Source organism: Coregonus lavaretus (assembly GCF_964263955.1).
Source record: "Coregonus lavaretus genome assembly, chromosome: 1".
Lineage (NCBI taxonomy): Eukaryota > Metazoa > Chordata > Actinopteri > Salmoniformes > Salmonidae > Coregonus > Coregonus lavaretus.
The window spans coordinates 80,544,929-80,570,910 of NC_139988.1; the positions used below are offsets into that span (position 1 = coordinate 80,544,929).

Sequence of the window (25,982 nt, forward strand, 5' to 3'; positions counted from 1 at the left end):
GTAATCAGAGCACACACTGTGAGTGAGAGAAGGAAGGGGAGAGGGAGAAGTGTCACGACTTCCTCTGAGGCTGCCTCCTCTCCTTGTTCGGGCAGGCTTCGGCGTTCGTCGTCACCGGCCTTCTAGCCACTGCCGCTCCTCTTCTCATCATTCCATTTGTTTTGTCTTGTTTTTTTTACACCCACCTGGTTCATATCCTCTCATCAGTCTCTGTATAAGTGTTCCCTCTGCTCCCCCATGTCTTTGTGTGTGATTGTTTCCATGTGGAGGTGTCGATAGCTCGGTGGAGCATTATGTACTTTATCGCCGGGATATTCACCCGTGTGTTTTGTTTTCCCCAGTGCACCGTTAAGTCGCACTGTAGTTGTTTTACGCATTGCTGTGAACTGCTGTATTGGCCGAATAAACCATTATTCTGTGATTTACACCTCCTGCACCTGACTCCGTCCAAATCACCCGCTACAGAATCACACACCCAACAGCATGGAGTCAGCAGGAGCGGGGAATATGCCTGGAGTCTTTGAGTGGGTCCGGGAGCATTCCAACATGTTAGCCAGCTTGGGCGAAGCGATGGATCGGGTTCTCCAGGCCGTCCAGCGCCTGGAGAGGAGAGGACCCGACCCTGCGGAACCAGCTGATCGACCGGATCCAGCCACCCACACCCCAGCACCCAGAGGTATTCACCTGTCTCGAACGAGGGAATACGACAGGATAGCGGCCCGCTGCCAGGGTTTCCTCCTGCAGCTGGACCTCTATTTCACCACCATCAGCCCTGCTCAATTGAATCGGGAGAAGGTGTCCACCCTCGTCTCCTGCCTCTTGGGGAAAGCCCTGGAGTGGGCCAACGCAGTCTGGAGTGAAGGAGACACGTTGGACAACTACGGAGAGTTCACTCGCCTCTTCCGGGCAGTCTTCGATCATCCCCCCGAAGGAATAGAGGTGGGCGAGCGTCTGGTCCATCTGAGGCAGGGGACGAGGACCGCGCAATACTTTTCTCTGGAGTTTAGAACTCTAGAGGCTGGGTCTGGGTGGAACGAGCGGGACCTCATCGACCACTTCCGATGCAGCCTGCGTGAGGACGTCCGAAGGGAGGTAGCCTGCCGGGATACCACGTTGACCTTCAACCAACTGGTGGACATGGCCATCCGGTTGGACAACCTGCTGGCTTCGAGAGGACGTCCTGGAAGGGGCCTGCCCGTTTCACCCCCCTTCAACCCGGATCACGTTCCGATGGAGCTGGGTGGTGCAGCGATCCGGGAGAACGGAGGACGACAGATCAAGTGTCACTCTTGTGGCAAGACAGGACATTCTGCTGCACGATGTCGTTCGAGTTCTTCTGGTTCTGAAGGCGGCAGGTAGGGCACTCTCGCGTCACCCCAGGTAGCGCAAACCCACACGTGTTTTCCAAAATGCAGGCGACCAAATTACCACCCCATCGGGCGGGGGATTGCGAGATAAACCTCTGGTTAGACGCTGTGCCTCCCAGGAGTCATGTAAATCCCCTGTCGCAGGCTGAAACGGAGGCTATGGAGACATACGTCTCCGAGTCCCTGCATCAGGGGTTCATACATCCCTCCACTTCACCCGCCTCCTTGAGTTTATTTTTCGTGAAGAAGAAAGACGGGGGTCTGCGCCCTTGCATTGATTACCGTGCACTTAATCAAACTACCATTCGCTATAGTTACCCTCTACCCCTAATTTCCTCTGTTATCGAATCAATGCATGGGGCATGCTTCTTCACAAAATTAGATCTCAAGAGTGCGTACAACCTGGTGCGTGTCCGGGAAGGGGATGAGAGAGGAAGACAGCATTTAGCACAACAACAGGGCATTATGAATACCTGGTGATGCCGTACGGGTTGATGAATGCTCCATCAGTCTTCCAGTCCTTTGTGAGCAAGGTGTTTCAGGACATGCTTGGTCGCGGTGTGGTGGTCTACATCGATGACATCCTGGTGTATTCCGCTACGCCGCCACGTCCACCTCCAGTGCGTCGCCAGAATGCCAACGCTGACCATCACCGCATTGAGGCCCCGGTCTTTGTACCGGGTGATCGAGTCTGTCTCTCGACCCGGAACCTGCCCCTCCGCCTGCCCTGCCGGAAGCTGAGCCCGCGGTTTGTGGGGCCGTTGAAAGTCCTGAGGAGAGTTAACGAGGTTACGTATAGGTTGCTGCTCCCTCCTGATTACCGTATTAACCCCTCGTTTCACGTATCTCTCCTCAGGCTGGTGGTGGCTGGTCCACTCCAGGAGTCTGAGGTGCGGGAGGTCCCTCCGCCCCCCTATGGACATCAAGGGGGTCCCGGCATACTCCGTCCATTCCATCCTGGATTCGAGGCGTCGGGTGAGGGTCCTTCAGTACCTCGTGGAGTGGGAGGGGTACGGTCCGGAGGAGCGGTGCTGGGTCCCGGTGAAGGATGTCCTCGATCCCTCCCTGTTGCGGGATTTCCACCGTCGCCATCCGGCTCGCTCTGCTCCGCGTCCTCCTGGCCGTCCCCGAGGCCGGTGTCGGCGTGCTGCTGGAGCTGCGCATCAAGGGGGGGGGGGGTACTGTCACAACTTCCTCCGAAGCTGCCTCCTCTCCTTGTTCGGGCAGGCTGCAGCGTTCGTCGTCACCAGCCTTCTAGCTGCTGCCGCTCCTCTTCTCATCATTCCATTTGTTTTGTCTTGTTTTTTACGCACACCTGGTTCATATCCTCTCATCAGTCCCTGTCTTAAGTATTCACTCTGCCCCCCATGTCTTTGTGTGTGATTGTTTCCATGTGGAGGTGTCGATAGCTCGGTGGAGCATTATGTACTTTATCGCCGGGATATTCACCCGTGTTTTGTTTTCCCCAGTGCGCCGTTAAGTCGCACTGTAGTTGTTTTACGCATTGCTGCGAACCGCTGTATTGGCCGAATAAACCATTATTCTGTGATTTACATCTCCTGCGCCTGACTCCGTCCAAATCACCCGCTACAAGAAGAGTGGAAGAGAGAGAGATGTAAAGAGGAAGAGACACATATAACCTGAGAGGCCTAAAACCATAGCAAACCGTAGTAATTAAAACTGTTATTTTTGTTCTGCCCTTTTTCTTCTCTCCCCTCACCACTCGCAGCGGAAGTATTGCAAGATGCCTTCCAGCCCACACTGGTAACATCGTCTACTGTATTTTTCAGCCATGCATCCTGTGTTTGTATGTGATTGTGTGTGTAGGCTATGTGTAATCATGTTATAGTTGTTTTAGTTCCTATAGTTGATTTAGTTCCTATAGTTGTTTTAGTTCCTATAGTTGTTTAAGTTCCTATAGTTGATTTAGTTCCTATAGTTGATTTAGTTCCTAAAGTTGTTTTAGTTCCTTTTCTGATCTGAGAGTGTGTTACCACAATGAGGGTGCAGAGAATATGCATACCACACGCACACACACACACACGCACACACACGCACACACACCCACCCGCAGTCATTAACCCCATCTCCTTGTCTTTAATGTCCTGTTTACTACATGCAACAAGATCAAATCTCAAATCCTATTCCAGGTCTTACAGACCCCTTCACTTTGTGGTTTCAGAGGAGGGGTGAAAAAAGCAGGCTCTGTAGTCTCTGGACACTGTCCAAGGAAAACTGAACCTCAGGAGTCAAAACAAAACCACACGTGAAAGCAGAGTAAAAACAGATCCCCCCTCGGCCCCTCTCATCTACCCTACCTCTCCGCCCTCTCGTGGTTACACTTGATGCACACAGGGATCACCACGACTTTGTGGGGCTCCTCTCGCCCCTCCAAATTGTGGCAGGTTTTGGGGCTTTGACACGGACCAGTACTTTTGTGTATACAGGACACATCCCATGTAAAGGAGAACGCCACTTTAGCTCCATTCTATTGCCCTGTGCTATCTTTAGCGCCCTGCTAAACCGCTAACCCCCCCCACACCGCCCCCTTAAAAGAAGAGAGCCCAGCCCAGGCCTGTGGTTCTGACTGCCCACTGGCACCTCTCACCACGGCCACAAGGTCACACTTTTAATTACACAGAAACAGTAATCTCACCAGACAGATGGCAAGCAGGCCGCCTCTCAATTACTTTATGCCCAATTGAATCATTACTGATGCTATTTGCTAAATTATGGTACACTAAAACACCACAAAACAGGAGGTGGGGGGAGACAGCAGATGTGCCTCTTGCCAAGCATCTGTGACAGAGATGAAAAAGGCGTGAAGAATACAAGCGCAGGGCGGTGTTAGTTTTCAAAAATATATATATATCTATAATACTACAATCAGGGCCAGTGAAAACAGACCCTTATTTTTCATGAAGGAAAAAAAATCATGGGCCTATGCAAAACATGTCGGCTCCCAACACCCTAGTTTGGTAACCACATAACAAGGGCAATTTATACTGAACAAAAATATAAAAGCAACATGCAACAATTTCAAAGATTTTACTGAGTTACAGTTCATATAAGGATATCAGTCAATTGAAATGAATTCCTTAGGCCCTAATCTATGGATTTCACATGACTTGGCAGGGGTGCACCCACCGGGGAGACAGGCTCAGCCAATCAGAATGAGTTTTTCCCCACAAAAGGGCTTTATTACAGACAGAAATACTCCTCAGCACCGCCCCAGCCCCCCCACCTCAGACGATCCCACAGGTGAAGAAGCCAGATGTGGAGGTCCTGGGCTGGCGTGGTTACATGTGGTCTGCGGTTGTGAGGCCGGTTGGACGTACTGCCAAATTCTCTAGAACGCAGCTTATGGTAGAGAAATGAACATTCAATTCTCTGGCGACAGCTGTGGTGGACATTCCTGCAGTCAGCGTGCCAATTGCACGCTCCCTCAAAACTTGAGACATCTGTGGCATTGTGTTGTGTGACAAAACTGCACATTTTAAAGCTGCCTTTTTTGTCCTCAGCACAAGGTGCACCTGTGTAATGATACCTGTGTAATGATCATGCTGTTTAAACAGTTCTTGATATGCCACAACTGTAAGGTGGATGGATTATCTTGGCAAAGGAGAAATGCTCGCTAATAGAGACATAAACAAATGTATGCAACAAAAAAAAAGAGAAATAAGCTTTCTGGGATTTTTTATTTCAGCTCATGAAACATGGGAGCATCACTTTACATGTTGCGTTTATATTTTTGTTCAGTGTAAAAACAAAAGTGAGGAAAGGTCCAATGCAGCCGTTTTTATCTCAATATCAAATCATTTCTGGGTAACAAATAAGTACCTTACTGTGATTGTTTTCAAATACAATTATCAAAAAGATAGAAAATAGCAATTTCTCAAGCAAGAATTTTGATAGGACTGTCTGGGAGTGGTCTGAGTGGGGAGGGGTAACCTGAAAACTAGCTGTTATTGGCAGAGAACTTTGGAACTCTCTTTCTTATTGGTCTATTAACTAATTTAAAGCCTGGCGGGCCAAAACTCCATCCCACCAAAACAGGCTGAAATTTCATGCATTCTTTTCAAACAGCTCTTACACTAAAAGGGCATTATCATAATTTTCACAATTTCACAGTATTATTCTAACCTCATAGTGTGGAAATATATATAAAATCACCTTTTTTGACTGCACTGGGCTTTTAAAAGGAGAGAGGGAAGAACGTTTGGTTTATGGTTTTCTCTGGGCCCAGCAGTTGTCTTTGGGGAACATCACTGGGCTCGGCTCCTTTCCTGAAAACCCAGCAGTGAACCAGTATCCAACCTACCGATGCTTCGCTCTTCCTGACAATGGCCTCTGTGAATAATTAAAGGTTGGCTTTCCCAGCGTCTCTGACCACAGCTCCCCAAGCATCTCAATCTCTGGCCAATCAGCTCGAATGTGTTGGCTACTCAGACATGCTTGAATCCAATACTGATACTGATATTGATTCGATATTGATACTATTACAAAATGTCACAGCCAAAACCAATGAAGACACAAATGCTGGTTAGTTTAGGTGAGAACTTAATAGCACAAATATTGCTGCACCGATGCTCGTATAAATTCTTGAATTTAGGCCTTAATCGAGCCAAGAGAGATAATGCTTTGGTCTTTCTGGTTGTAAATCCTCCGGCTGATTGGCTGCCCGTTTGGTCATTGGGTACATATCTTGCCCTGATTGGTTGCACCCTGGGGTGTCATGTTCTACGACATGTATACATAACTTCATGCCACTGGGGGGTGGAGCCCAACAGGCCGGAGGAGGGCTATAAATCTACCCTAACCATAGGAGCGACAAGGAGCACATCAATGCAACACAAACATTTCCTCTCACAACAAGAACACTATGGCGACTCCCACCTCTTCTCCTCCATTAGAACGGAGCACAATGGGCTAAATCAGCACAGGAACATCCAGCGGGATATATGGGTCAAGCTGAGACTGACACGATTCAGTCATTTTAAGACGGGGTCAACTCTGAATCCATATATAATGGCTGTGAAAAACACTTGTCCTCCTCACGACCCTAATAAGACTGGCAGCTCCCCACTAAATGGGAACAGTTGCGTCGAGTGGCACGTCCTCTGCTGTAAAACGATCCTCAGAGCATATAGAAAACTTCCACGCAGTTTTTTTGAGTCGGGGTGAGGAATTCCCTTGGCCTATAGAGCGCGGTCAGCAGTTGTTCTCCCAAGAGGGTGTGTGAGCGACTTGGAAGGAGGGAGGAGGAGGGGGGAGGAGGAGGCGGGAGGAGGAGGAGTCGGGATTCGGGAGGATGGCTGGATGTTACCAACCACATGTCAAATTGAGAAAGAGGGATTCTTCCAGAGGGTTTCAGAAAATGTGTGGGTCCGCAAAGTGATCCCGCAGGCCAAGTTACAGGATGAGGAGTAGGGTTGGTGGGCAGAGTTAGTCTCTCATGCACATCCACTCCATGGCCCTGGAAATAAGAGTTTCCCGTTGCAATCTCCAACCCTGCCATGGTTCTGGGGCAAAGAGTGGGGGAATAGCAGACAAGTTGAGTATGGGAGATAATATAATAATAATATAGGCCATTTAGCAGACGCTTTCATCCAAAGCGACTTACAGTCACGTGTGCATACGTTTTACGTATGGGTGGCCCCGGGAATCGAACCGACAATCCTGGCGTTGCAAGCGCCATGCTCTACCAACTGAGTCATACAGGACCACCAGCTTCTGCTCTGGCAAGCTGGTCCCAGAGTCTACAGCACCAATCACTAGGCCTATACTGCAAACTAACCTACATCCGTAAACAATCAAATGCCAATGTTGGTCCACAGTAGTAGCATCCAGGGGCTTGCTAACAACACTAAGCAATGGGACTACAGTAGTTTCAGACCAACTGATCCCTGCTGAGATTAGGGTGAAGAATTCCACCGAATACCTTCTCCTAACCCCACGCCACGGCCATGGACTCCTGCCCTCCCAGCTGCTGTGTGTGTGGCAGAGTGGGCGCCGTGGCAGGCAGCTCTGACACCTGTCTCTGACAAGTCCCAGCATTCACACAGTGACTAAAGCTCGCTGCCTGGAAGTCAGGTGACAAACACTAACCCACACCTCCTGACAGCACACACACATACAGTAGACTACACACGCTGAAACATCTTAACCAAGAGGCACTTAAGTGTTATCCAGACCACTTACAAAGCCTCAATACCATGCTAGAGATACCCTCATGTCTCTCAGATATACAACCCCTGATTCAATCTGTGGCTTGGAGCTGTAAACTGTTGCTTCCCCCAGTCTCTCGCACACCCTGCTGTAACCACCGTTTTTGCATACCGCTCGACTTGCGTAACTGTCGAGTGGTTTCTCTCCCGGGAGACAATGACTGTGTACAGAGCAGGCCAAATCTTTCCATTTTAAATAGGCTTGAGATTGCGAGAGAGACAAGACGATTGGTCCACTCTCACTTCTATGAGAGTTGAGTAACATGCGGGTGACTGCCAAAATAAAGGAAACACCAGCATAGTGTCTTAATAGGGCATTGGGCCAGCATGAGCCCGAACAGCTTCAATGCGCCTTGGTATAGATTTTCTACAAGTGTCTGGAACTCCATTGGAGGGATGCGACAACATTCTTCCACAAGAAATTCCATAATTTTGTGTTTTGTTGACAGTGGTGGAAAACGCTCTCAGGCGCCACTCCAAAATCTCCCATAAGTGTTCAATTGGGTTGAGATCTGGTGACTGAGACGACCATAGCATATGGTTTACATCGTTTTCATGCTCATCAAACCATTCAGTGACCACTCGTGCCCTTTGGATGGGGGCATTGTCATTCTATGGGGGTATAGCCACGGTAGCCAAAATAATGGCCTGCCCAGTAATTTTATACATGACCCTAAGCACAACGGGATGTTAATTGCTTAATTAACTCAGGAACCACACATTTGTGGAAGCACCTGCTTTCAATATACTTTGTGTCCCTTATTTACTCAAGCGTTTCCTTTATTTTGGCAGTTACCTGTACGTTGCTTCTTTAAGAGAACAGTGAGAAGCACAGATAGGTAAGACTGCCTGTGGCTCAAGCCTGGAGTAAACGTCGGAATTAACGCTGTAATTGTAACTTAATTGTAAACTCCCCTGAGTTCACTGAGAGTATCAGAGTCTAGCTGTGTCAGGGAGTGTGTAATTGAGTTGTACAGTCCAACAACAGCTACTTTGAAACCTTCTACTACTACTACTACTACTACTACAAGTGCTTCTTTACCCATAATATACATTTACATTTTAGTCATTTAGCAGACGCTCTTATCCAGAGCGACTTACAGTTAGTGAATACATCTTTTTTTATACTGGCCCCCCGTGGGAATCGAACCCGCAACCCTGGCGTTGCAAACGCCCTGCTCTATCAACTGAGCTACATCCCTGCCGGCCATTCCCTCCCCTACCCTGGACGACGCTGGGCCAATTGTGCGCCGCCCATGAGTCTCCCGGTCGCGGCCGGCTGCGACAGAGCCTGGATTCGAACCAGGATCTCTAGTGGCACAGTTAGCACTGCGATGCAGTGCCTTAGACCACTGCGCCACTCAGGAGCTTTATGTACTTTATATACTTTATGTGCGCTATATAGTGAGCTTGTCATCACTGTTGCTCGGGGGGGGGGGGTTCAGGCTGGGTGCTGGGGCAGCAGACTGGGCCTGATTGAGCGCTTCAGCCCCTGGTATGGCGATGCTGCCACACGGCCGACCACCGCCCCTTTCCCCGCCTCATTTGCACAGAAATCCCGCTTTTCTGCACTCAGTGTATCTTTTTGTCATTTCCCTGCCGAGGGTCCATTTGTATTATCTGCCGAAATGGCATGCAGAGGGAGGAGGAGGTAGGGAGGAGGTCTAGTCCCAAGGAGACTGTGTTTTGCTACAGTGGCGCTTCTCAACGCCAACCTCCCCCCTGAACACACACACATCGGATGGACACTCAGGCCCAACTCCCCCTCCCTGACTAATGTGCCCCGGCACTCGTACATCACCCGTAAATTGGCCAAATGAATTAACCATAACCTCTGCTTAGCGTTACAGGCTTTAAATGGATTTCCCCCTCTTCAGGTCTGGCCAATAATTTAATTTATCCATCTTGTTGAAGCACAGTTTACACACTTGCTAACATCATGCCAATCCCGGCTACATTTTCCGCTCCAATGGCGGGAGTGAGGGAGATTTGTCATCGGATCATAACAGGTAATTCGAACAACAATTAGTCTGATGACTCCACCGTATGTCAATGTCTGGCTGCCCAGTAGTCAAGACCTTGGTGGAACAAAAAACCCTATCTATCTAAACCCCACCCTTTCTCAACTCTCCCCTTGCAGTTCTTTAATATCAATCATGTAATCCTCCAGGTTGAAGCAACAACAACCCATGGCTGTGGTCTCTAGGAAGTAAATGAGGGTTGTGAGCAACCACGCAAACACACACAGACAGACAGACAGACGAGGCTGTAGCCGTGAACATTGGTGTTGGTGGGGTTCATCTCTACACTTGTGTAGTGTTTGAACAGTAGTGCATTAGACACTCTGGGGCCCACAGGACAATTCAGCTATGTAAACACAGAGGAACTTCCTTCCCTCCGGTCCTTCAGGCCGGCACTGAGACGACCCACTGTTTAAACAGCAGAGAATTCCTCCGGCCGCCTGGCCCTACAAGAGCAGCTGCTCTCCACTGAGGCGGACCAGAGACAGACTCAGTGTAAAGTCAAAGTCCTCGGGGTCATCCTCCAAAGACAAATACATACATCCCCCTTGGCGTTTTTCCTATTTTGTTGTATTACAACCTGTAATTTAAATGGATTTTTATTTGGATTTCGTGTAATGGACATACACAAAATAGTCCAAATTGGTGAAGTGAAATGAAAAAAATAAATCTAAAATCTAAAAAATAAATAACGGAAAAGTGGTGCGTGCATATGTATTCACCCCCTTTGCTATGAAGCCCCTAAATAAGCTCTGCTGCAACCAATTAAGTTCAGAAGTCACAAAATTAGTTAAATAAAGTCCACCTGTGTGCAATCTAAGTGTCACATGATCTGTCACATGATCTCAGTATATATACACCTGTTCTGAAAGGCCCCAGAGTCTGCAACACCACTAAGCACCATGAAGACCAAGGAGCTCTCCAAACAGGTCAGGGACAAAGTTGTGGAGAAGTACAGATCAGGGTTGGGTTATAAAAAAATATCAGAAACTTTTAACATCCCACGGAGCACCATTAAATCCATTATTAAAAAATGGAAAGAATATGGCACCACAACAAACCTGCCAAGAGAGGGCCACCCACCAAAACTCACGGACCAGGCAAGGAGGGCATTAATCAGAGGCAACAAAGAGACCAAAGATAACCCTGAAGGAGCTGCAAAGCTCCACAGCGGAGATTGGAGTATCTGTCCATAGGACCACTTTAAGCCGTACACTCTACAGAGCTGGGCTTTACAGGAGAGTGGCCAGAAAAAAAGCCATTGCTTAAAGAAAAAAAAAAAGCAAACACGTTTGGTGTTCGCCAAAAGGCATGTGGGAGACTCCCCAAACATATGGAAGAAGGTACTCTGGTCAGATGAGACTAAAATTGAGCCTTTTGGCCATCAAGGAAAACGCTATGTCTGGCACAAACCCAACACCTCTCATCACCCCGAGAACACCATCCATGATGTTTTTCCATCAGCAGGGACTGGGAAACTGGTCATAATTGAAGGAATGATGGATGGCGCTAAATACAGGGAAATTCTTGAGGGAAAACTGTTTCAGTCTTCCAGAGATTTGAGACTGGGACGGAGGTTCACCTTCCAGCAGGACAATGACCCTAAGCATACTGCTAAAGCAACACTCGAGTGGTTTAAGGGGAAACATTTAAATGTATTGGAATGGCCTAGTCAAAGCCCAGACCTCAATCCAATTGAGAATCTGTGGTATGACTTAAAGATTGGTGTACACAAGCGGAACCCATCCAACTTGAAGAAGCTGGAGCAGTTTTGCCTTGAAGAATGGGCAAAAATCCCAATGGCTAGATGTGCCAAGCTTATAGAGACATACCCCAAGAGACTTGCAGCTGTAATTGCTGCAAAAGGTGGCTCTACAAAGTATTGACTTTGGGGGGGTGAATAGTTATGCACGCTCAAGTTCTGTTTTTTTGTCTTATTTCTTGTTTGTTTCACAATAAAAAATGCTTTGCATCTTCAAAGTGGAAGGCATGTTGTGTGAATCAAATGATACAAACCCCCAGAAAATCAATTTTAATTCCAGGTTGTAAGGCAACAAAATAGGAAAAATGCCAAGGGGGGTGAATACTTTCGCAAGCCACTGTATTTATATACATAAAGACTTAGCATGGCCATATCAGGTTTACTTTGACCTCCAGTGTGATGTCTGAATGGGTTTTATTTGTTCACATAAAATGCTAGGCTAGTCGCCTGGGCACAGGCAGATGAGCTAACCAGAAGATCAAGGGTTAAAACTGAAATCTTGCCACTCAACACCACCTGTTATGACAAAGCCAGCAATTTATCTTTATTTATATTAGAAAAATGCAAAGCACCATGCTCCATACAGATAGAGGGGAAGTAAAGGGGAAGATAAAGAAACTCCTCATTCTAAAGGGCACCGTGACAGACGCCACAAGGGCCGGTCACATGACCCTCACCGTTCACCCAAGATGACACGATGGCGATCGAGACCCCTACTGTCGATTATGTGGACCACGTTCAACATTTCATTATTGAATCTTCATATTCATCTTCTATTATTATGACCTATAATATAAATCCTTTCAATTGACTGTCAGTCAAATCTGTTATAATACTATAATAGGCCTAATCTAGAAAATCATAGTTGACTTCCTTTTCCCTGTAGATATCTATCTTAGTAGTATATGACTTGCTAACACTGTTAACAACAGGTCATTATTTAAACCCAAACCTTGCTGAATTCAATTGTTCACTTCAACAGTGCTATATTCCCTCTGCTTTTCAGTTGATTTGGTCCTCAGTCCGCATCAGTCCCCTCTGGCTGACAGCGAAGGCCACTCATCCCACCTCGGGCCAGTTGTCCAAACAGACACTCAATTCACTTTGACCCCTTGTGGAGCCAATTGACAATTCACTCAGTGCTGGGAGTCAATTTCCTCATGTTTGGAAATGACCCAAAACACTGCTGACACCATTCCTCAGTGGAGTAGAATGCATTAGGGAGATTTAAACCTATGCTTTTCACACAAACGACCCCCCACCACCCACTCAAACACACAGACCACAACATAGAATTATATCCCACAACAGTGTGAGATGTGGTATTCAATCTATTCTACAGCCTACTAAGAGCCCACCATAGCATGTGTCCATGTGACCAGTAATTCTCATGATATGTTATCTACTGTACCCAAATTGACAGCTGTACTTTTTAAGAGGGGCAATATTATCGTGTGTAAATAGATTTCTAATGGGTGGCTAAAGAGCTGACACTGGGAATTTGCTCTTAATCTATTTGGAAATTGGTGCACAGACCCGGACAATCTCTCACTGTTCCACATTGCGTGTGTGCAAAGGGCTTACATTTCATTAGCCTTGTGCATTTTTACATACAGTAATCTCTGCAACAATCTCATTTTGTTCTAAATCCCACAATAATCCGGAGATTAGTAGATTAATTTATTTATGCTCTGGCTCTAAAGCTCCCTCACCTTTTCAAGCAGTTATGAATCAACCTTTAAATGCAAAAAAGCAGACAATCACCTCATTAGTGCGCTCACACACACACACACACAAACACAGCACTCCTCAGAACTTATCCTCCTGTAATTAAGAGTTTAATTAGAATATAAAAAATGCATAGTTTTTCCACCTTTCGCTTCTCAATTATGTGTTTAATACAAAACGGTCCCTCACATCTGAAAAGGTTGGGTCCAGTTTATCTGAATAAACTAAAAATTGCAATCACAAACTGGACAGACCCATCTCAAGGATGCCAAATGATCTATGCTCCTTACAAATACAGAAACCCTTGACATTTGTGAATACATTAAATACAGCAGATCATCACCATAACAAGATACACTGGTAAGACTGCTGCATCTTTTAATGCAGGACCTAATATTGTAATGACAATTACCTAATATATCACATTTATTTTCCCTTTCAAGTTAAAAATACACTTATAGGTTTGTTGTAGTTTATAACAATGGAGCGATGGTATAGGGATGAATAAATCCTAAAGGGTTCACATATTTTCTCCAAACATTGCAGGCAATTATTCATAATCACTTCTCCCAAAACACCAAGCTCTCCTGAGTGAGAGTTCCGCACAGTGGAACATTCTAGAGCATTCTGCCACATCCATAAAAGGCTGGCCTAGTACAGGTGTTCCCTGCACATTGGCACGGCTAGTTATTATATAGCCCAACATGATCATTAGGGGTTGTGATGGTGTTACACAAACCGCAGACAAAGGCGTGCGAGCGCACACACACAGACAGATACTCCAATGGAAAACTCGAGCACTCCTATCACTCATCATAAAAAGGGTCAGAGAGGCAGCTCTTTTCCTAACAGAAAGCACCCTGCACTTTGACCCTCCCCAAACACACTCCAATCCAAACACAAGCCTGGCACCACCAAATTCCTCCACTGTCACACAATCCTCTCGCCCACAAACGCTTTTAGGGCGGACATTTTGATGACGAGGCGTGGACACATGAGGAGGTAAATACTGTAGAGAACTGGCCAGATTCATTAAGAGGAAAAGCCACACACATGGCCTGTCCATCAAGCTCGGCAATAAACTCATCCCCCCTCCCTCCTCTTCTCTAAGTCCCGCTGTTCCTTTTTTGGGGGGGAGATAAATGTGAGGTTTGGAGGCACTATTATTTGGACATTAACCAGGAACTGTCGCTGCTCTCATTGCCTGGCATTAACAGCAATTATGCACCCTATTCAACCGGCCTTTGTGCGACCCCCCCCCCCCCCCCCCCCCCCCCCCACATACACACATCGCTGGACGCATTTCCCGCTTTTCTTAACCCCCCCCCACACCCAGCGCATTCTCTCCCACTCCGCTGGTAAACTCCTTTCGCTGCTGGTCTTGAATTAATGGGTTTATGGAAATATGCACACAGACAAAAAAATATATATACCTAGTGTAAAATGTTATCAATAATAGTATCAATAATTATTTCCCCAAAAAACATTCAGTAAAATACCTTGCACCTGCATTTGAAAAATGCTTCACACTTAATGATATAGTTTTTCCCTATAAAAGGTCTATGTTATAAGTATCATTCAATTATCAATAAACAGGCAATCAATACTACAGAGGTACTACAGAGCTATTTGTGGACCCCAGAAAGAGTATCTGCTGCTATCGCAACAGCTAATGGGGATCCAAATACCCCCCAAAATCGTATCTTTGTACTGTTTGCGATACAAAAAACCAGCTCTACTGTAAAGGAATACAACCCCCTGCTAGCACCTGTTCTAAACTATTTTGATCCTATAATTGATCGAAAGAGAAACAATTATTTGAGCTTCAGTAGAATTACAGAATAAAGGGGTGAGATTGGTCTATCATCTAAGGAGTCATTGCCTGAAAGGTAAAAATTGACATCTCGACTAGCAGTCCATGGCTATCTCAACCAATGCTCCCAACACGTGCAATTGTATCAGAACAGTTTACAGATATAAGGACAATACAACAAAGAATCCTAATAACTGCCCCCTACCCCTTGAAATTCAGGGAACATCCATGCATCTTACATATGTTGGATCTAGGGAGCATAGAACATAAAATATATGAGCGCATAGTGCATGTACATACTGTGCTGGGACATATATGGAAACACACAAACACACACACAGATAGGCAATCATTTGATTTCCATGTTTCAGAGAGCCCCAAGCCCTGTGGGCCGGCAGCAAGACTATATTTTAACAGATGACAAAAGTTGCATTCCAGATGTACAGTGAGATCTTTGTGTTGAGCTTTATGGAAATGCATGTGAGACAGAGAGAGAGACAGAGACAGAGAGAGAGAGAGAGGAGAGAGAGAGGAGAGAGAGAGAGGAGAGAGAGAGAGAGAGAGAGAGAGAGAGAGAGAGAGAGAGAGAGAGAGAGAGAGGAGAGAGAGAGAGAGGAGAGAAGAGAGAGAGGAGAGGAGAGAGAGAGAGAGAGAGAGAGAGAGAGAGGAGAGAGAGAGAGAGAGAGAGAGAGAGAGAGAGAGAGAGAGAGAGAGAGAGAGAGAGAGAGGAGAAGGAGAGAGAGAGAGAGAAAGGGAGAAGAGGGGAGCGCTAGTCCACAGCTGCTAAACCAATGCTGTTTTTTAAAAACAGAATAGCATACAGCAGTATTGCCCAGTGATAGGGAATTGGAAGGTTGGAGGTGAAAGTGTTTTGTCAGTAGTTTATGCAATTCGCTTTACCAGCCGCAGTTCTGTTGAGGTAGAAACATTGTATATTTCAGTTATAGGTCTATTACAATCAAATAAAATCTATCACCTTTTTGATAAACTTATGCATTCAGCACAACTTGCATTTAGAAATGTAACATCAGATTAGTAGTTCTATTAAAACAAAGAGCAATGGCATAGGTTTGATAGATAAACAAAAGGGGGGAAAAGAAGCATGAACTATAGCCAAACTCTATTCATTACCACTCGGGAACTACTCCCATCACTGTATTTAAAAACCTCATTAAAAACACGCCCACAAACGTGTTGGACTGACTTATTTTTGCTGTGTGTCATTTCAAACAAACTGATGGAGAGCATGTTTTGTATGCTTTCACACATCTTAGCCTGCCAACATCATCAGCATAAGACAATTAAGCCCTGCCAATGAGAGAAAAAAATCTCAGTAAATATTTACAGTGCAAATCTTTTCCATTCATTCACCAGGCGCTAACAAAACCTTACTGTACTCTCCCTCTCTCACAATCCCCCCCCCCCCCCCATCCTCTCTCTTTCTCTACATCTGCGATTCATTGACTTTACAATTTACCACATGTCGAGATGGGAGAGGTCGAGACTCCATCTGAATCACGGCACAAATATGCGAGTGATTTATTGTTTTAAAAACCGTGGGTCGATTTTGTGCAACTCCACTTTTCCTGAGCATTACTCCTATTGGCAAACCATGAACAATTACAGTTTGGACTAATTAAGCTGAGAGAATGTGCTGTGCGCCACTAATGTCTAGCAGGCCCCAATTTTTGTTTAACGGTGCCAAACTTTGCTCCCCAACTTAACTCCCTCAAATCCAAAACAGATTGCACTTTTTATGTGTGTTTATCAAGCTCAAGAAAAATAAGGACATTTTATTTTCCTTGCATGGTATAAGAGGAACAGAGAGAGGGGGGGGGGGGGGTTGGAAGAGATGAGGAAAGATAGAGAGAAAAAGAGAGAGAGGGGGGAGAGAGAGCGGGTCCTGCTTCCGCTATACTTTGTAAACAAAAGTGATTTGCAGGACAAAAGGAGCACAAACTTAATAAATTCGGAGCGCGTTTTGCGAGGTGAAACACAAAATGTGGACACATAGTGCCATGAACCCCCTGTGGATAGCAATTAGGTCCTATTAACATGTAAAGCCCATTTGATAAGGTGTGGGTCTATCCCCTGAATCCACATTAAGCTATCTCTCCTCACCTCGCAGGGACAAGCCATTCAGAGCTGTACCAGAACACACATAATCCACATGATATACCATTGTTATGCATATGCTGCTAACATGTTTAAAAAGATACTGTCTGTGTCAATTCTAAAATATAGGACATACCATTACATCTACATGAACACAAAAGGATTACGCTAGGTGTTATTTTCGGGCTGATGTACAATTATAACTGCTAAATCGGATGTTAATTTCAATAATCTTGCCACAAATCCACCATTCCCTCCAAAACATGTAAAAATGGTATAACTCATTAATTGTGAAGGAAAGTATTATTATTTTTTTAATAGGTGGGTCTACCACAATAGGAGAGATACTGGTGCAACAATAGAAGTGAAACAAAGAAAAGAGAGAAAAAAGCTATTGTTATAGCTAACCACACAACACCTCTCGCCAAGCTTGCTGTGGAATCGCCACAGGTTTCGGGTGCGTATTCTTTCACTCTAAATAGACCAGTGGAAGCTGGGTGTTGTGTTCTCTCTCTCTCCCTCTCTCTTTTTTTGTTCCTTTTTAAAACGACTCGTAATTATACAACGAAACCCAAAACCCCAGCCAAAAGTCTGCATGCCCCTGGAATTATGGGGCCAGGGGTGGCGTCAAATATCTTAACATTCATAAGTCAGAGAAGCAGTAAATAAACCCAGCAGATTTATGGCCCTGCAGCCCTAGCCAGAGTTCTTGCAGCCCCGCTCTCTCTCCTCTCTGCAGACCTGTTGAGGTGTGATGTTAGCCCGTAGCACTGGAGTTAACCCATCGCCTTTTCAGAAAGCCCCATGTTAGCATTAGCATCTGCACAATCGCAGAGAGAGAGAGAGCGAGAGAGAGAGAGAGATGTGCAAGAAACAGTATGGCACCAGGGGTTAGCTGGCCAGGCCACTTCACCAATTCATCCTGCTGCTCCCACTGAACCAGCAGGCCTTTGTGTGAGGTTGAAAAAGGAGGTAGGGGAAGGAAGGGAGGAGAAGAGGGCAGGAGGCCTAACACCCTGGGCACAACGTCATGTCAAATTGCTAAATGATCCCAAATTGTACAGCTTTTAGACTTAGGTGGTTGGAAAAACAAACTCTCGCTCATTATAGCTCTCTGAGGTCAGACAAAGTATAGTAACCTCCACACATTCAAACACACACACACACACACAAGCACACACTCACACTTAAAAAATGACATGCAGTGACGGAATCACAGGAAGCATAGAAAGGCATGCCCAAAATGTCAAGATCACGGCCAGCTGACAAAAAGGAGAAATCAAGTGGTAAGACCGTGGTAGCATCACTAACATCCCAATCATATCACATTGGGACAATATATGTCTAAAGGTATGGAAACAAAAACCAAAAATTGCACACACATGGCAAAACATGAATTACAGAAATCATAGTATTGCACCGTCTGCACCAATAAGACCGGAAATCGATTAAATTAGAAAATCGGACTGAGGAGAAAAAGCAACCGACGACGCCTGCTATATCAAAGAACCGTAACATAACAATGGACTGAGCTAGCCATTTCTAATCACAGACACAGTACCAATCATATTCTGCAGCCGTCATTACTAGTTAGGGAGGAAGACAGGTAATCAATGCCCAGGTGAATTATTGATGCTATACATTTATGAATATAACGGACACAAAACTTCAAAGCTCTAATGGCTGGACACACACGGTGCAAAAAGGAGGGCTGGGTGAGTGCAGTAAGTAAACCATCATCAGCCTAAAAAGGTATGACGTGATCTCAGGGTATGAAGAATAAAGCTGTCCTGAACATTTATAGTGCAGTTCTATTTGTGCAATAAATGATATCACGTTTGCAATGTCTCCTTGCTTTGTAAACCAATTACAAAACAAACACTGTTCACTAGGCATTTCTAAAATGTTATTTTTGCAGATGATCTTATCTTACCTACAGGGAGGTGGTGGGGAATGACAGTGATCAAAAAGGCTAATATGAAAACCTTCCTGATTTTGAATTACCTCTAAACTAATGGGCAAAAGGAGACTGAGATCAGACCTGAGATCAGATTGAGACATATACTGCAGCATCTTCTTACAGTGCCAGGGCATTCCATTAATTTATTCTTATCAGTTTGGTACATATGCACATTGTAATGTGGAAGTTATGTGTGCTTGTGCTGGACCTTGGTTTATAGTGAATAAAAAGAAACTAACCCTTGCCTGTTGAAACAAGAAGCCATCTTAAAGTGTGTGTGTGCGTGTGTGATAAAGGTAAAGAATTGCAATTGGTCTCAAATATGCACGAGACACATATTTAATAAAACACCAAATCATAAAATATACAAATAGCAAGATAATTCAATAAGATGAAATGTTTTTAATATCTGTGCAATTATTTTGTAGACATGTTATAAGACATGCTTAAAATGTGTCAGACACAAAAGGATGCATTTCATTGCCTATCAAGTGTGTTTATTTTCAAGGTGTGCCTGATTCACTAAATTGAGGAAACAAATATCAATTTCATTACCGAGAGGCGTATATGGGGGTAAGTTCATATTTCATAATGCCTGGTTTTTGCCTTAACCTTGTAAAATGTCCTAAAGCGATGACTTGTAATTGCAACCATATAAAAAAAAATACGAATAGTTTAGAAAATTATCCCGCTTAAGCATTGCTATTGCCCAGTGGGACTAGGAGGTGGCGAGTAAATGAGTAAGTATGCATAATTATAGCAAAGCTGATTGCCTCTAATAAATAAGATCAATTTATTCATAAATAACATTTTACATGGCACATGCTTTTAAGAGCGATGGTTTACCCCTTACAAGCTAGAGCGGTATCATGCAGTACATAGGCTATAACACTGCATCATGTAAAATTCAAACATTATTTCCAGCCTATACATAAATGATTTTAGAATTATTTAAATGTTTGAGGGAAAAATATAAATGTCTGCATATTCAAAGTAACTGTCAATGACAGGCCTCTTTCAGCTAATGTCAATGCAGTTTGACAGATGCAAATTAAATAAACTAATCAACACATTGGTTTTGTTTTTATAAGGTCCTTTCTCAATGCTTTTCTGAGTTTCCTTTATGTTGATATATTTATCTAAACTTACTTGTGTTAGGCGTTATTATACAGTACTAAGAAGGTTTAAATAGGTGTGAGTTTTAAGCATTAGAGTAAAAAAGGTTTTCAATTATGTTGTGAAAACAACGTAGCCAAGGCGCAGGACAACATTATATTAGGGGGCGGTATTAAATAAAAGCCAGACGTAGCCTATCTGACACTCACTTAATAATACAGTAATAAGAAGAATACAAATAAAAATAAGATTTTAAAATTGTCCACTATAAACTGAAATGTTATTATTAAAATTAATGTTTATGTTTTGTATTATAATTTGATCACAGGTATACAAGAAATAGAATATTCATCACATGCACATGACCTTATAATATAATAATATGCCATTTAGCAGACGCTTTTATCCAAACCGGCATACAGTCATGTGTGCATACATTTTTACGTATGGGTGGTCCCGGGGATCGAACCCACTACCCTGGCGTTACAAGCGCCATGCTCTACCAATTGAGCTACAGAGGACCATGTTGCATAGCATTTTTTGATATGAGGTGATGGAAACGCATTGAGTATCCCGATTCCTATAGAATGCTATAGGCTACAGAGAAACATGCAGGCACACTGTGTTGCGAGCGACATGCATGCCATTGTACAGTTCATAAGAAGTTGTGAAACTTCTGTCTACATTTAAGAGCTAAACACACCTAGCTGGGTGACAATGCGCGTTTACTCTAGGGGCTACTTAGGTTGTGTGTGTCCACTAATGTATATGTGTAAATAAACGAACTTACTGTGCGTGCTGTTGGAGAAAGTGATCCATTCGGAAGGTACGGGCTTGTAAGATCGGGGATCATTATAAATGGATAGCCCGGGTACGGTGGGCTCTTGAACAGCCCTCCATCTTGCCTTTTCGCAGCTAACATGGCGGGGAAAAGAATAACTTTTATAAGTGCCTTGAAAACTTTGATGCATCTGAGATTCCAGAAGAAACTCATTCGGCACGCTCATATAGTGCCATTGTGTAAAAATCTAAGAGACAAGAGCGTGAACGGAAAAGCAGAAACTCACCCTCCTCTAAACTTTCTCTTGTTTTGTCTCTGAAAGTTTCAGATCTAGGCGGAGGCCGTCTTTCCGCCTTGAAATGCAACGAAACACAGGGGTTGCATTAAAGAAACACATAGGGAAATCATTACTTTTTAAATACCGTGCTTTCACTGCATATTTCGCGCATAATAAGTAAATGGTTGCAAACTACCGAATAGACAATCGATTACGATTATTTCACTTACCTCCGAATCCGACGAGCTGTTTTGATTTGTTTCTGATTCATTTACAAGAGAAGATTTGACATCTGCTAAATCCCTTTCTGCCGATAAATTCTCCGAAATCTTTTCCTCCTGCTCCCCTTCATCTTTGAAGGAAATCATTTCATCGTTCGCACCCAAATCGTCCCCTCCACCGCCGTTGAGCTGCGGCATTTTCCCGAGCAATTTTGGGGGGCAAAAACACAAAGTTTTAAACCCTTGATCTTGGTGATCTAGAATCCGAGTTTAAGTTTAGAGTCTGTATTGGCGTTTTCCAAGCACTGGCGGTTAGTACAAACTAAAAAGAAGGGGAATCTTGGCAGAAAAAGAAGCCGGAGATGGAGCTGAGCCGCTCGGATTGAGTGAGTTGAAGTTGGTCGGAGTGGTTTTCAGTTCAAAGGCGGCGCTGATTGACAGATAGAGAGGGATGGAAATAGAGAGAGTCTGGATTCAGGATTATTGACAGGGAGAAACACACAAGAAACTAATGAGATTCAAAAAGGGAGGGACTTGAAGTGACGTTTTTATAAATAGGGAGAGAAAAAAAAGCCTGGAGGAAGCCGGCCGATGAGTAGCAGTTAGGAAAGGCAGTTTGGGTGAGGAGCGCAGGACAGTGAAGCGCCCGTTTGCTTTTGTGCTGGAATAGCAAAATAGGCTGAAGATAGTAGCCTACTTGGAAATGCGCATTCAATATATGGGCGGTCTCCCACTGAAAATGAATAGAGAGCACTTCCTTATTTTCTCCAGTTTCAAAATGTAGCAATTTTCAAAAGCCACGGCATTGGGGCCAAAAGTTTCCTGCGCATGCATTCCAGAATAAACTTCAATAAATCTAGGCTATATCAACATTTGCTTCATAGGGTAGGGGCAGGTTACATGAAGCAGTATGAATAGCATTTTGATTACTATGACATCTTGAACCCGTTCCTTTTTTTTTTCTTTAGCCCATGTAATGCAAGCTATGATATTTTGATATTATATTAGACATTTTGTTGTAAATTTCTCATAACATATTGCATCATTTTCTATTCTAGACTATATCCTAAATTAGGTTGCATCTATAGTTTATGTACTTGCATTGTGCAAATATAAAGGACACAATGATGGGCGCACAGACGTGCTCTCAGTCTGCACGACGTTGGGAAGAATACAGGCAGAGGGGCTAATGAGGCCGGGGTTTTAGGACTAACCTGTAGACTATTCATTATGAATAATAGAACAGGGGCTTGGTAAATTTGTGCTGGGTTCTTTTCTCCATCTGACAGATTTCTAAAGCACAAGAAAAAATGCCACCAATAAACTTTTCGGCTCATTTGTGTCATTGATGCAAATTACTCACGTCTCTCGGAAAAATAAATCATTATGGAGCAGGTTTATTTATACTGGTCATCCAGTGGTGCTGCAATAAATACGTTTTAATTAGACGATAGGCTAGAATATTTACCACGCTAAAACCTACTGTTTGTGTCAAAAATTATGTAGCCTGTCAAAATATTAATATGCTTAATTGACTCCTTGATAGCTGTACACCAGGTGGTCAATTGACAGTAGCCTGGTTGTAGGCCTGCCTAGCTAAAGGCCAGTATCTAGTCTTTTTACTACTAAGACGTATTGAATATAAAACAGTCTACCTGAATGTCGTCTACGATCATCCTCAATGCTTATCGCTGCTTGTATTCACACCTTCGTCTCAAAGTGTTGTTTAAAACAGCAACCTCTGGAGCTCAAAATAAGTCATTCTTCGCTCATCCTCTTTGGGTTTCGCGCTACAAATTCTATTCCAATCAGGGTCACACAGACATCAAACAGTGGATGAATATCATTAATGCGGTGAAGTGTTAGAATAAATTAGTCGGAGAAACAAAACGAGGGCTTTGCATTTTTTGTTCTGCACTATTTTCTTTATTTATTGTTAATTCTGAAATTGAATTATTAAAGTATATATCTCTGCTTCAGCCTATAGGGTTCATATTTTGATGACCCCTAAAAAGCTGTCGGTAGGCATGTATGACTTTTTTTTGGGTGAAAAAATAAGCAGTTTATGGAATAGGCCTATAGCTGACACACCTCTCATTTGGCTACTCTAGAAAGACCACTTTAGTGTGTGTGTGTGTGTGTATGTGTATGTGTGTGGCTCAGTAGTCCACTGGTGGGGCTACAAAATGTAGCCTGGAAAAGCTATATTCCATTCAATAATCATAAAATTGATGTTAAATAAATGATTAAATGTTTATTCCAGAAAAACTAAATATACAACTGTAGTAACATCTTTTTTTATTTTTAAGGCATCATATTCAGATTTTTTGTCTGTCTTCTGCTCAGTGGTCAAAATACTGTGTTGACCCCAAAACAATTCACATAGACCTACTGCATGCCAGAGATAAGGGCTCTATAATGAACCTGTATATCAACTCGCTTAAACAGGCTGCTTTAAAAGCGCATCCTTCTGCAAATGATCACTGATCTGGCATGACTGGATCAGCTGAACGCAATATGGTAGAAATCTACACAATATTATCAAATTATTGACTTCCTCAAGGAAGGAAGGAAGGAAGGAAGGAAACATTGAAAGGGCAGGAGGGAATATAAGGATACTCTTCTTAGATAATCATGTATGTCTGTGTAGGCAGCAAAGAGGCGCCCCACCACTCCCAGCTCTACAGACCTGGAGACCACACAGAACAGCCCAAAGCAGTGGAATTCCAAGCTTGCCTCTCCCTGGATTGCCTCAGCAGGTGCCTGAGAGTTCACTGGGGTGTGTGTCGTGTTATTGTGCCTGCAGCGGGGTACCTGCCTCTGATGCTGTCCCATTGAGTCTAATCTGAGGGACCTTTTAATAGGCTGATGTGTGACTCAGCCAAAAACATGATGGTATGTAATCTAATGGGCATTTTTATGAATTACTTTATGATTATTATTCTTATACACTGAGTGTACAAAACATTAGGAACACCTTCCTAATATTGAGTTGCACCCCCTTTTGCCCTCCTAACAACCTCAATTCGTCGGGGCATGGACTCTACAAGGTGTCGAAAGCTTTCCACAGGCATGCTAGCCCATGTTGACTCCAATGCTTCTCACAGTTGTGTCAAGTCGGCTGGATGTCCTTTGGGTGGTGGACCATACTTGATACACACGGGAAACTGTTGAGCGTGAAAAACCCAGCAGCGTTGCAGTTCTTGATACACTCAAACCGGTGCTTCTGGCACCTACTACCAAACCCTGTTCAAAGGCACTTAAATGTTTTGTCTTGCCCATTCACCCTCTGAATGGCACACATACACAATCCATGTCTCAATTGTCTCAAGGCTTAAAAATCCTTATTTAACCTGTCTCCTCCCCTTCATCTACACTGATTGAAATGGATTTAACAGGTAATATCAATAAGGGATCATAGGTTTCACCTGGATTTACCTGGTCAGTCTATGTCATGTTCCTAATGTTTTGTACACTCAGTGTATATTATATAATGCTGTTAGTGTTGTTATTGATGCAACTGCAGTTACAGTGCCTTCGGACGAAGCAAAAACAGGTGTTTAGACATTTTTGCTAATTTACAATAATAACAAAAACTGAAATATGACATTTACATAAGTATTCAGACCCTTTACTCAGTACTTTGTTGAAGCACCTTTGGCAGCAATTACAGCCTTGAGGCTTCTTGGGTATGACGCTACAAGCTTGGCACACCTGTATTTGGAGAGTTTCTCCCATTCTTCTCTGCAGATCCTCTCAAGCTCTGTCAGGTTGGATGGGGAGCGTTGCTGCACAGCTATTTTCAGGTCTCTCCAGAGATGTTTGATCGGGTCCACTCAAGGACATTCAGTGACTTGTCCCGAAGCCACTCCTGCGTTGTCTTGGCTGTGTGCTTAGGGTCGTTGTCCTGTTGGAAGGTGAACATTTGCCCCAGTCTGAGGTCCTGAGTGCCCTGGAGCAGGTTTTCATCAAGGATCTCTCTGTACTTTGCTCCATTCATCTTTCCCTCGATCCTGACAAGTCTCTCAGTCCCTGCCGCTGAAAAACATCCCGACAGCATGATGCTGCCACCACTATGCTTCACTGTAGGGATGGTGCCAGGTTTCCTCCAGACGGGACGCTTGGCATTCAGGCCAAAGAGTTGAATCTTGGTTTCATCAGACCAGAGAATCTTGTTTAGACTTTTGGCAAACTCCAAGCGGGCTGTCATGTGCCTTTTACTGAGGAGTGACTTCCTTCTGGCCACTCTACCATAAAGGCCTGATTGGTGGAGTGCTGCAGAGATGGTTGTCCTTCACGAAGATTCTCCCATCTCCACAGAGGAACTCTGGAGCCCTGACAGAGTGACCATCGGGTTCTTGGTCACCTCCCTGACCAAGGCCCTTCTCCCCCGATTGCTCAGTTTGGCCGGGTGGCCAGCTTTAGGAAGAGTCTTGGTGGTTCCAAACTTCTTCCATTTAAGAATGATGGAGGCCACTGTGTTCTTGGGGACCTTCAATGCTGCAGAAATATTTTGATACCCTTCCCCAGATCTGTGCCTCGACAAAATCCTGTCTCGGAGCTCTACAGACAATTCCTTCGACCTCATCGCTTG

At 44.4% G+C, this 25,982-nt stretch overlaps 1 protein-coding gene across 1 annotated transcript in view; it reads right to left on the minus strand.

The window, feature by feature from the left end:
• Positions 1 to 21,802, minus strand: part of LOC311134145 (transcription factor 7-like 2) — a 118,687-nt gene extending 96,885 nt beyond the window's left edge. Inside the window, exons 1-3 of the mRNA XM_084167744.1 lie at positions 21,398 to 21,802; positions 21,177 to 21,243; positions 20,900 to 21,024 (exon numbers count right to left, since the gene is read on the minus strand). Of these exons, the coding sequence (XP_084023870.1) occupies positions 20,900 to 21,024; positions 21,177 to 21,243; positions 21,398 to 21,586 (381 nt within the window). The 5' untranslated portion in view covers positions 21,587 to 21,802. The remainder of the gene's footprint in view (positions 1 to 20,899; positions 21,025 to 21,176; positions 21,244 to 21,397) is intronic.
• Positions 21,803 to 25,982: the final 4,180 nt, after the last annotated feature.